This window comes from Haemorhous mexicanus, chromosome 13, assembly GCF_027477595.1.
Source record: "Haemorhous mexicanus isolate bHaeMex1 chromosome 13, bHaeMex1.pri, whole genome shotgun sequence".
In the NCBI taxonomy this organism is placed as follows: Eukaryota; Metazoa; Chordata; class Aves; order Passeriformes; family Fringillidae; genus Haemorhous; species Haemorhous mexicanus.
This window is the reverse complement of record NC_082353.1, coordinates 8,895,200-8,906,985: the sequence shown is the minus strand read 5'-3', so window position 1 is coordinate 8,906,985 and position 11,786 is coordinate 8,895,200. Positions and strand designations below refer to the sequence as shown.

The 11,786-nt window shown below is 41.0% G+C and overlaps 1 protein-coding gene across 3 annotated transcripts in view; it reads left to right on the top strand.

Moving 5' to 3' along the window:
* The first annotated feature begins 2,473 nt into the window (after positions 1-2,473).
* MYZAP (myocardial zonula adherens protein) overlaps positions 2,474-11,786 on the top strand; it is a 53,411-nt gene continuing 44,098 nt past the window's right edge. Inside the window, exons 1-2 of one of the 3 annotated variants that reach the window (XM_059858285.1) lie at positions 2,474-2,596; positions 8,899-8,988. In XM_059858285.1, the coding sequence (XP_059714268.1) occupies positions 8,899-8,988 (90 nt within the window). In that variant the 5' untranslated portion in view covers positions 2,474-2,596. Of the gene's footprint in view, positions 2,597-2,945; positions 3,112-8,898; positions 8,989-11,786 lie in introns of those variants that run through there. The other 2 variants (XM_059858286.1, XM_059858284.1) reach the window with 2 other exon arrangements.

Genomic DNA, 11,786 nt, shown 5'->3' with positions numbered 1-11,786 from the left:
TTATAACCTTAATGACCACAGGTGTGAGTTCTTGTACAATTTGTGACTGCAATTATTCCCAAATCTCATAGGATTAATATTCCACTTGATAATGTGTTACAGGAACTTTTCTTTTTCATCTGGACTGTGTCAGCAGTTAGCCTGAAGATGGACAGGAGATCTTGATTAAAAAAAAAAATCAGCCTTATAGCATGTCTACATTTAGGCAATTTGTTTCGGTAAGACCAGGCTACCCACTCCTGCTGTTCTAGGAGGGCAGGCCTTCCTCCTCCATGTACTGCATGCTCTATGCCCATCTTGTGATCAAGGGCTTTTCATAGAAAGGCCTGTTGATTCTGTGCCATCCCACTTCATTTTTCCTACAGCATAATGGTCTTTGGGACTCCTGGGAAAAAAATGTTTCATTAATGCTGGTGATGGGAAACAGGGTAGTTACAAAAAACCAAAGGTGCCTACACTTTAAATTTTTTGCTCTTTCCATGCAATTATATTAGCTTTTCCACAATAACTATTGCTTCAGATATTCAAACTGTAGTATAATCATGTAATTAACTACTGTGCCTTTGGACCATTATAGTCAGAAAGCACTGGCAGGTTTTGAACTGAAAGCTCAGCATCCTGGTTGGATTATGTTCTGCCACCATATTGTATATTGTCTATGAGCAGTCTGTATGATTATGTATACCTTTTGGGCAGTCCGTCCAGCTGTAAAAATCAGCAGAATAGGGTTATTTCAGTCAAACTAATTCCTGAGTAGTGATTGACTTTCTGTCCTCCATCTTGTTTCTGTAAACTAGTGCCACGTCCCAAGCAGAGTATGAAGGGCTCCCAGCAGTGTACAATGACTCTTGAGTAGGGAGGCTACTCACCGTGCATGTAGGTTATTTTTTCTTGGAGGATAATAATTTGAGGATTAAAATGTAGATGCTCCTTTTCAAACTAATATTGGTAAATCAAATAAACATGCCTTTCTGCTATTTTCCAAGAAATGGGGAGAGCTGCAACTAAAATAGATATAACTGAAAAAATAATATTTTTATTGCCTATTGTTCATGGATAAGTCTTTTCCTCATCCACACTTATAAGATTTCCATCAAATATCAATATTCTCAGAGTTGTTGCAGACCTTGCAAATTTTCCCAGAGATCTGATTATTGTGCCTTACTCTCGTATGTCAATGATTATTGTGCCATACTCTTATCATATAGGAAGGGAGGTCCTTTTCCCTAGTGTAGCACAAGTTTAGTCTCTGTGCCTTTTCTTAGAAAAGCAGTTGTGTTTGTGCCTTGCATAGACTGGGCAGCCCCACATACACACCTTGTTCCAGAGGGAAATACAGTCCAGAAGATACAGCTTGTAACTAACCAGAGCAATCTCACAGGTCTGTGAACTCCTTCTCAGCTGAAACCACAGAGGTCACCAGCTGTCTGCATTCCAGAATTTAAACAGACTCACCAGAATGACCAGGAACACGTGCTAAGGGATAACCCCACGGGTAGACAACATACTTGTGAAGGAACACATGTTCCTGTTGATGATGACACACCTATTATCCACCTGCAAACCCACAAAAGCAGCATTACAAGCAGGACTTAAGAGAGGGGGGTGATTCATAGGGAAATGCAATTGTTTGTAGGAACAAGACACTTTGCCACAAAAAGAATCTTGTAACACTCAATCTTGCCTTGAGAGAAATCCAAATACAAGTGGATGTTCTAATTCATCTGCCTTGGGCTATATTATGGTCCCCAGGAGGAGAAGAGAATAGTAATTGGGAAAACAACAAAAAAGATGCTGAATACTAAGTGCAGACCCTTCATTCATTCCTCTGTGCCGGGCAATGATTTCTTCCTCTCTTGCTCAGATCCTTGTCATGTTGATAGCTCAATATCCTGCCCTGGGGACAGAGAGCTGAGAGGCAGAAGGGAACAGAGGCATGGTACACTGAGAGGGTGAGGCACCCATAGTTCAGTGCAGTTTCTATTTTTCCAATGCAGATTTCCTCTCTTCAGCTCTCTGGTCGTTAACATCTTAATGGGTAAGGACATTGCATAGCCATAACTCTGTTTTCTCGTGGTCTTAATTTAATTATATGGAGACAGGAGAAAAATTATTTCTAAAATGCTGTTTAAGTTATTTGTTCTGTCATTTCTTTCAAACAAAAGCATCTGCTTTGCTTATAACTCCCTTGATTATTGAGGAATGTAGTGCTCATGACAGATGCCCCAAGGCTGCAGATGAAGACTGTGTGCCTAGGCCGTGTAGGGCGGTATAGGGTTATGGTGTTCCCTCAGCCCAGATGCGGAAGAACTGAGCATCTGAAATGCTGAAGTCCACACCTGCACTCTGGCTCGGGGCCAGCCGGCTCGGGCAGACCACACTCACCTTGTTGGACCTTTGGCACTGAGGTGGATGCTGTTATTCATGTACTGAGCTGCACCGGCTTTGTGCCTGTCAGCCCCGAGGCTGGCTGGGATCTGTGTGCTTTCTGATGAGCACGGACAACAACTAGCAGCCTGGGTGGCTCACGAATTGCTGTGGAAAGAAGGGAAGGACAGTGTTCAGCTTTCACATAACATTCTTACAGTGCTCAAAGGTGGGTGCCGGAGATCGGGACTGAGCGGCCGCCAATGGCTCCTGCGAGCCCTAATCCCCGTTTGGCAGTGCCGGGGGTGGCTGTGTGACAGATGGACCTTTCTGGGTCTCCCCTCGAAGCTCCTCTCCCCAGGCTGCACCTCGACACCCAATATTCCCGTGAGCGGAGGGAATGCCAGCCTGGACTGGCACCTCAGCGTCCCACAGCGACTTTGCCCAGTGTCACGCCACGGGAGGAAATCGGGCACTTCGGTGGCCCGAGAGCCGGCGCGGGACGGCGAGTTCCGTGGGGCGGAGGGGGAAGCGGAGCCCCGCGCAGCCCCGCCCGCCCCCGCCCGGCCCCTGCGGCCGCCCGCGGCCAAGTGCGCGGGGGCGGAGCGGCGGCGCCGGCCCGAGGAGCCGCAGAGAGCGCTGGCCCGGCGGCCCGCGGGGATGCTGCGCTACAGCTCGGGACTCACGGTGACCGCCACCACTCCCCGGAGGCCGCCCGGCGACGGCGGCCGCTCCCGGCGGAAGGTGCGCGGGGCAGCGCGGGGGGGCGGCGGGGAGGTCCCGCGGGCGGGGTCGCGGGGCGAAGCGGAGGTTAGACATCCCCCCTCATGTAGTTACCTGCGGAGCGCCTTTCTTTTTTTAACCACCCCCACCCTCCACCGCTTTTCCTTATTTTCGGTGTTTTCAGGTGAAGCTTGGGGTGTGCGAGAGCATCTTTTTGTGCGGTGTTTGTAGGTGTGGGGAAAGGAAGAGTTTTTGGGGAGTCCTGCAAGGCTTTTGTAGTTCTAGACCCTGGCCTGTTCGGTAAACCTGCGAAGAAGGTGTGCTTGCATCTTTCTTGCCAGACTTTCCCCGCACATTGAAATGTGTCTGGATATTTACAATGCGAGCTCGCCTATCCTATCCCGAGAAAGCTCACTGTAATGATTTAGATGGCAATAGTAATTCAATTGTTTAATCAGTTTTTCAAATGCAGATATGTAATTTGCTGATTTTTTAAAATTTTTCATAAATGCAGTAAATAAGAACCATCTCTTAATCTGTTGGGCTTTTAAAAAGTTGTTAAAACTCAGGCAGATATGATAGGAGTGTCTCTACAGCCACTTAGCTTTAAATAGCCCTTTTCTTGCTTCTGTAACTACACTGCTGTCATTGTGAATGTTGATTCCACATGAGAAGAAAGAAATCAAAAAAATGATAATCTTATCATTACCAAAAATACATCCATGATGTTTCTTGAATTATGCAGTTATTGTTTTGATGCTTCAAAAACATGAGTTCATAATCTAAAAAATGATGAATGTAGCATTGCTCTGGTTTTACATGATAGCAAGAAAGTCAGAGTGGTCTTCCTGACAAAACGATCCCTGGTCTTCATAAAAAATTAATTTGCTCATGCATAAGAAAAATTACAGTGACTTGAAAATCATAGTTATGTTACCTATACATTGAGTTTCCCTGTTCTAGTATTTCTTAAAGAAGTAACAGTAAGGGAACTTCTGTTCAGGTGATAAGCTTCTTATTTTAATCCCCTTGATAGATTTCTTTGGAGTGATGAACTGCATTTGATGCATTCTTTTAAGAAAACTGGTAAGAATTTAATTTGTGACTACAACCCACTGGGAAGCCGTTGTTCCTTTTTAGTGAAGTGTGGCTCCCTTACCGTGGGTTGTTAGAAAAGGGAAGAGAGACAATTAAAATAACTGCTGAATAAAAGGAAGGTGTGTGTCACATTCCTGTGTGCCTGTGGTCACAAGAAAGTGCCATTTAATTGTGTGTGGAATCTCATGGGAGAGATTTCATAAATAGAGCAGGCTAATCAACAGATAAATGACCAAATAAAGTACTTTCTTCTTTGCTTTTTAGGACTGAAATTAAACATGCACTGTTTTTCTGCTTTCACCTTCAAAGGTCTAAAGCCAACACTTGACCTTAGTCAAAGGGAAGGATTTTTAGCCATTGAGCTGATAAGGTAGTAGGTAGTTATTCTACAAACATGTTATCCCCATTTCTTTTGTCAGTATCAACAGCATTAAATTCTGGTGATGTAGAACTCCAGGGCTGGTTTGAAGCTAGATCAATATTGAACCACATCTTTTTTTTCTGTGGGGGTCCTGTAAAATGCTTAGAGACTGGTTGCTAGTAGAATAGCCTGTATTTTTCTGTTACTGTACTAGTAACTTTGGTTATTCTATAATAGCATTGCTCATTATTTTAACAATTAATTTTAATGAAAAAATCTGTAATTATTTCAGCCCATAGTTAATTCTGATTAATGCCTTTCTGGGTGCTTTGTTTTTTGGAAAGAGGGAAGAAGAGGCTGAAGAACAGTATTTAAACTGAATCTGTCATCTGTATTTGTTTTAAGTTGCACCCAAGTGATTTGAGTAAGATGGTAAACATACACGTGGATTGTGGATCTGGGCCATGGATTCTCAACATTTTAAACTAAACTAGATTGGGAGTTTTTTCTTAACTGCCATATTGCAGTAGCTCTCCTCTATGCTGTCCCACTAGCCTCTTAGAAATTTGGTAAAAAAACGTGTTTTCACCTCTTACTTTTCATTGCTGTCAGGAAGCTTCTGTGGTCTGGCGTTGTGTTGGAGTGAACCTGTCCAGTCCTTGTTTTCCTCTCTGTGTCTTTGTTTCACAAATGATGTCAGATGAGCTTTGGAAATGCCACTCATGGGTTGTTGGTGTCAAAAAGCCAGGAGCGAGCATAAAATGTTGGCACAATTAAGATTATTTATAATGTTGACTGGCCAAAGCTGCAGATGCTGCAATTTAAACAGAAGTCAGTCTTGTAGGATTGTTAGAAAGATACCTTGTTCTTCTACCCAGTATTTCTTTTTAAAATTTATGCTCACAAAGTTACAATGTTAATGACATGAAGGTGAGGTGGAAATCATGTCTGTCCCTGTTTTCTCTCACTTGTTCTTACTGTCAGTAAGCAAATGAAGGAAATTGAATTGCAGCTCTTTCCCTGTTCGAATAGTTCTCATTCTCCTCCCCATTTTCTTTCTGCATTGCCCAGTTTGTTTCTGGAAATTACTTTTTCATCCTCAGTTGCATGTTCTCCTGCCACTGTTTGGCACTGAGTTGAGGCTCTTCCTGTTAGGATTTCATTTCCATTTTAAGGCATCACTACAGCAGTGTTTTCTGTGGGAGGAGGGCTTGCTGTGATTTCCATGTGAGCCTGCTCATTGATTTGGTCAGTAAACTCACCGACAAATGGCACAGTGTGTTGTTCCTTCAGGAAGCCCTGCAGAGCAAGAACAGTGCATGTACAGTGCTCAGAGCTGCTTCTGGGGGCTGGAGGAAAAAGCAGTGCCTGTTGTTTTTCCTTTCCAATCTCCATAGTGTTTCTGAATTTTAGCAGATGGGTCTGTAGTGCTGTCCTTAGGTAGAATGCATCATCTGGTGCCTAGGAGGAGCTGGACTGCAGGGCTACTTTATAGATTTGCTGCTGTTTCCCCAGGGATGCTGAGGAAGTCCCATTGTTGTAAACAATGGCAGAGTACAGCCTGTGTAAGTTTGTTCTAGCAAGGAACTGGGTGGTACTGTGCCACTGCTGTAAAGCCTTGCTGGGCACAACTTCAAGGCTTATGATTGCCAGGTGGGGTGGGGTGGGGTAAGTGATTTGGGGGTAATAGATAAGGCAAGGTTAAAAGGGCAAGAAAAAACAGCTTACATGATGACAACCTTTTGTTGTACAGTGGTTTTAGTCTCAACAAATGACTGTTGTTAATTTATATTTCCAGTTTAGTTGTGATGACTTGGCTGCTATCTGTACTGCACTTCTGTGATTTCCTCCATAGCAGTCCTGTGGCACCTGTGGTTCACTCGCTGGTGTACAGGTTACAGGGATAATTACTTATTTACAATCACTGCAGTGTGCATCTCTGTTAGCTATAATTAGCTCTGTACTGATTAATAGGCAAGTTATTTGCTTCAGAGAATCATATACAGCCTCATTCTCCTAGCTCTGAGTTGCCAGTCATTAACTATTTCTAGTTATTTCAGCTATTTTTAATGTTTTATCCTAGCAATATGTTCATTCCTTTTTGTCCAATTTTCCTTTGTTCAAAACCACTGTAAGAAAAAGGTGGCTTCATCTCTCACTTCCTGCACAGCACAAATTCACTTCTATATCCTATTTATGGCTCTGGGCTTTGTTTGCCTACATGGAGGAATGCCAGTCTGTGTTTCCCTTCTTGTTGTAAACAGGAATGTTTTAAGAGGAAAGAGCCTTAATGAGCTAATGGGAGGAAAGGGCACGAGGAAATAGATGAGGAAAGGTGAAGTTAATTACCTTATGAATCAAGGAGTTCTAAAGATGAGGAATTTATTTTTATTAACTGGATAACTAATCTGTAAGTAGGAAGTACCACCAGCTTCTGTAGCATATGGGGGCAGTCTGGTGTTCTTAGAACAAACATAGCAGCCAATCAGTATCAAAAGCCAATGTACCGAGTTTCATAATTTTAAAATGCATTTCATTGTTTCAGTATTCTTTAGCAAGTATGAAAGCATAAACTGCTTTTAAGTTTTGGGGGCTTTATGTCACTTTGTGGCTTCTTGTTCTAGATTTTCTAGCATATGGATGAATGATAAATTACAGGGAGGAGGCCACTGCACAAAACATTGATTTTACAGATATGTCTACAGAAAAGGTTATATTTCACCTTGGTCTTCTTATAGACTTTTCCCCCTTCTTATTCTTTATAATACAGACACATCTCACATATTTTATAGGAACTTTATTTATCTCAGGACACTGTTTCTTACTGGCCTTGTAGACCTGAAAGACCAAACTGAGAGGAAGATGGAAGGCAGTACCTAATATTTCTAAAATGCAGTTGACAACATACCAGTAGTCTAAATGCTATTGATTTGTCCTCTCAACACATTTAAAGAAATGCCAGGAAAAAAATAGTGACGTTGCAGATAATTCTTCCAATTGTTTTTGCTTGGGAAGAAAGAAAAGTTAAAGCCTGTTTGAAAAGTTGAAAAAGGTCTTTTGTCTGGAAACAGAAAATAGGGATGTGATGTTGTGATGCTGAATAGTGGTCTCTGAGGAAGTTGTATTGTAAAGAGGCTTGAAAATGCAGTCAAGGCAACTTAAATGATTTGAAAGACATTTGGAAGCAATGAATTGTGAAATGATAACATTTGGGGTGTATGGGAAGGGCTTTGCTGCAGTGCTCTGAATGCAGTGAGCAGAACTTTATTGCCATTTTCAAGGCAAAAGGAGGTGCTGTAATGACCAAGATGTGAGCTGTTAGCTGGGACAAGTGCAGTGGGAAGGTGGTTGTGAAAGAGAGACACACGCTCAGCATGACTCCAGGAGAAACTGGAGAGATCCAGATCAGTGAGGTGCTGGGCTGTAGAAGAACAGTGATGTTGGCCCGCAGTAATGAAAGAGATACTTAAGAGGTTTGGAGGAAGAGCTTTAAGAGCTCTCTTTGTTGCCAGCAGACAGCTGGGATTTTACAGGAAGGTATCATGCAGCTTTGAATTTGGACAGCCAAATTTCTCATTTCATCATTTGCTATGCTCTGCTTAAGACTTAAGAGTTGTTTTCCACAAAAATGTCTCATGAATAGGACTAAGACCGAAAGTTTTAACCAAGTTTCTTGTATGAAATGTATTGCTTGGAAAATGCCATTAAACCAAAGATGTCTCAGCCCAAAGCAAGGCAAACTGCAGCTGGGTACAGAACAGTACCATGCCTGCTGCCAAGAGAATGGCTGCTCTAAAATCAGATAGGAAACAACGCCTCAACTTTTTTTCTGAAGTGTTTTTAAGCTTTACAAACCATTTGTATGTACCAGATTTCAAGAATGCTCCTATTTCACCTTTAGTGGAGTTGCAGTACTGAGGTATCCTTGGATCAAATACTTGGCTATATGCTGAGCAGAAAAGAAGCATTTACTCGAAAATACACTCTGTGTTTCTAAATAATCCCTTTTGAAGAATAAAAGTGTGCCAAATCAGCAAACAAAACTCAGAAAGTAGAAAATTATGTTCATTGTTCTGTTATCTCAGCTCTCAGTGTCATTTGTAAGTACCTAAGAACAATTTGTTGCTTGAAATGGATTTTTGGTATTTTAGGTATGTAATTATGGTAATGCCCTTGAATTATTTTTTGCCAGCTAAAAAACCCTTTAACCTTTAAAAAATAATATTTTGTCAGCTGTATGGTAGAAAACAGAAAATAGTAAGTTCAAAGTTGAATCTCAGTGCAGTTCATTCTGTAAAGCAAATTGTTAAAATCATTTTTGTAACACCTAAATCTTGTTCTTCTTTCAGATGAATGTGTGTAGGCTACGCTTAACAGTGCCACCTGACGAAGTGTCACAGCCTGAACAGGGACCAAAGGAAACGGAGAGAAAGAAAAGTGTAAGTTTTAAAAATCAAAGTTAAATTCTCAATAAATAAGAAGTAAACATTGCCCTCCACAGATGTTGATATTTGTTGTTTTGGCAGCCCAAAGCCCAGTCATCTTAGAAGATTTAAGAACATGTGGAATGTCATCAAGTTGGGTGTGAGTTTTGAGACTAGGCTTTGGAATTAGGGATGGCAAAACTGCATGCAAAATAGAACAATGGTAGAGGAACAACAGAGATTGTAGGTGATTTGTGACTGAGGTACCTTTAAACTTGATTATTTCATATTTATGTATCAAAGAGCAGGAAACTGCTACTATGAACACGGTCCTGTATTAAACAGGAACTTGATCAGGATCCTCTTTATCCTAAAACAGCATTTTATATTTCATGTAGGCTCAGATTTCACGTGCAAGATTTAAGCATTAATGTAGTTGGTGTGCTGGGGATCCTTGATGTTTATGTGTGCCAGCTAATTTCAGTAAAGGGTAATGTACAAATAAGAAATAAAAGAATTCAAGATTGTTCTGAAAGGAATTTTGAAGGTCATGTGCTTAAAAGAGTTCAGAAGGCCATTTGTTTTGCAGCAGTGAGTAGTGTGCACACAGAAAAAAAATTTGCAATCTGCTTTGGTGCAGAACGTGTGCTGTAAGAACTGTTCACTGCAAGGGATGATGTTTAATTGGACTTTAGGATGAAGACTAAAAAGGGAAGCTGGACGGGCTCCACAACTTCATCACATTTATACTTTGATAAACCAAAATTAAACAAGTTCATGAAGTTTGCCAGACTCAATGTCTGACAATAGGAAGTATGACAATAGAAAGAAAAACAGCAATAGGGTTTACTAGAAATAATTTCTTAGAGATACTTAAAGGCAAAAATTACTGTGAAAGGCATTCTAAGCAATAAAAATAAATGCCAAGTAAAATTCTCAAGATCAGGATTCCATATCATTTGGGTTTTGTCCTGGAATCTTTTATGCACTCAGGTTCTCATACACTGGTCTAGCAGAGTAATTGGTTCTTCAGGATATAGAAAAGTTACTTACAGAATTGTTTAAATAGACCTTAATGCAAACTAAATTTGGGCCCCCATTAAATAGTAATAATTCATTTTGTACAGAGGTGTTTAGGTGTAGCACTTGGAGTAGCTTCTCTGTCAGTCTCTTGTGAGTTTGTGTCTGACTGCAGCAACCCTCAGACTGGCCTAAGTTTATGGGCCCATTGCCCTGAGAGAAATCGGCGTTTGCTTTTGAGGAGGATAGATATTTACTCATGCCATACTCACTTTATGGTTCTGAGTAATGTAATAATGAGAAAGAATTGTTAAGGATTAGGGCTGGACAATTTGTGGTGACTTTCTTATGTAACCAGTGTTTTTCTCTGTGGGACCTTGTATTTAATGAGCTGTTATTTTCCCCATAATAAAAGTAAAGGCAAGTGGGCTTTATATCAGAGAATGTTAAGGAAAGGATATTAAGATAATAAATACATTATTTGATTCTATGTGCAAAACAGTGATGTTTAAGAGATGGGTGAGATTAGCTGAGACCAGAAAAAAATAATATGCAATTTAAGTATTGTATGTTCTGAGTAGTTTCTAAAGTTCAGTACTTTGAGACAATTGAAAGACTTAAAAGTCAGGCTTCAGAGGTAGATGGGATCTACTCAGCCAATTTCATAGCAATTAAAAAAAACCAGAGGAATTGTGCCAACTAGTTGTGTTTTATAATTTCTGTGTGATAAACACCCCGCAGATACTATAGCCATGGTGTATGGAAGCAGCTACAAAAAAAAATCACTGCTCGTGAACTGGTTTTTCCTCATGTCTCCAAAGTCAGACAGCAATGTAGATTTTTATTGTCTGTGTAATCGATTGCTGTATCTATTTGAATTAGTTATACAGTAACTTACAGTGCACACATACCTCATGATTAGTCATGCTGTGATGCTTTTACTGCACAGTTTAATTTTAAAAACCTCCTAAAAACAGTAATCATGTATCTGCTGATCACTTGTTTCCAGCTGACTTCATGTTAATGAAATAGCTTAAAGCACTTTGAGAACAAGTTTTACAAATGTTAGATAATTCTTCCACAGTCCTGTGAGAACTGTGCCCCTTTTTGGAAATAGGGATAATGGAAATTAAGGAACTGCTCTGTTTTCTACCTTGCACTTTACAATTTAGGGTCAAAAAATCCAGCTTCAGCAAGAATCAAATTTAACATCAGATCTCTTGTTGGAATCTAGTGTTCTGTGCTGACTTTAATTGCTGACTCCTAAGAAAATGGGAACATGAAAAATGCTTTTGGTATTTACAATACATTAATGTGATTTACAGAAATGAACTGCAGGGGTAATCTGTGGGATTGCACAGTTTTTGCTGGAGTTCTCAGCCAAGTCAGGCGGTCAGAGCCTGGCTGCAGGTGCTCTCCTGTTTGGGCAGGACAAGTGTCTGCCTCTGCTGCTGAGGGAGGAGAGAAAAGACCTTGCAGTGTTGGAGGGAATGCCAGAAAGCTATAAATACACCATGGTGTGACATTTGGTTGTAATCTCCTCTTTGAAATCTTTCATTAGAAGGAGGTGATTTTGAGCTGCCCTAATGTGACATGGTGCTGGGTCACTGTGTTTGTTACTTTTCTGCATCTCTCCAGCTCAGTACCATTAAGAGCTTGAGAGATGCAGAAGAATTTCAGTTCAGAATCAGGTAATGAACTACAGCAGCTCTTGCCAGTGCTGATCCTCCCAATAACTTGTTTTGCTGCTTGATGTCAGACCAGAAGGGATTCTTTATCAGTTATGTTGGTAG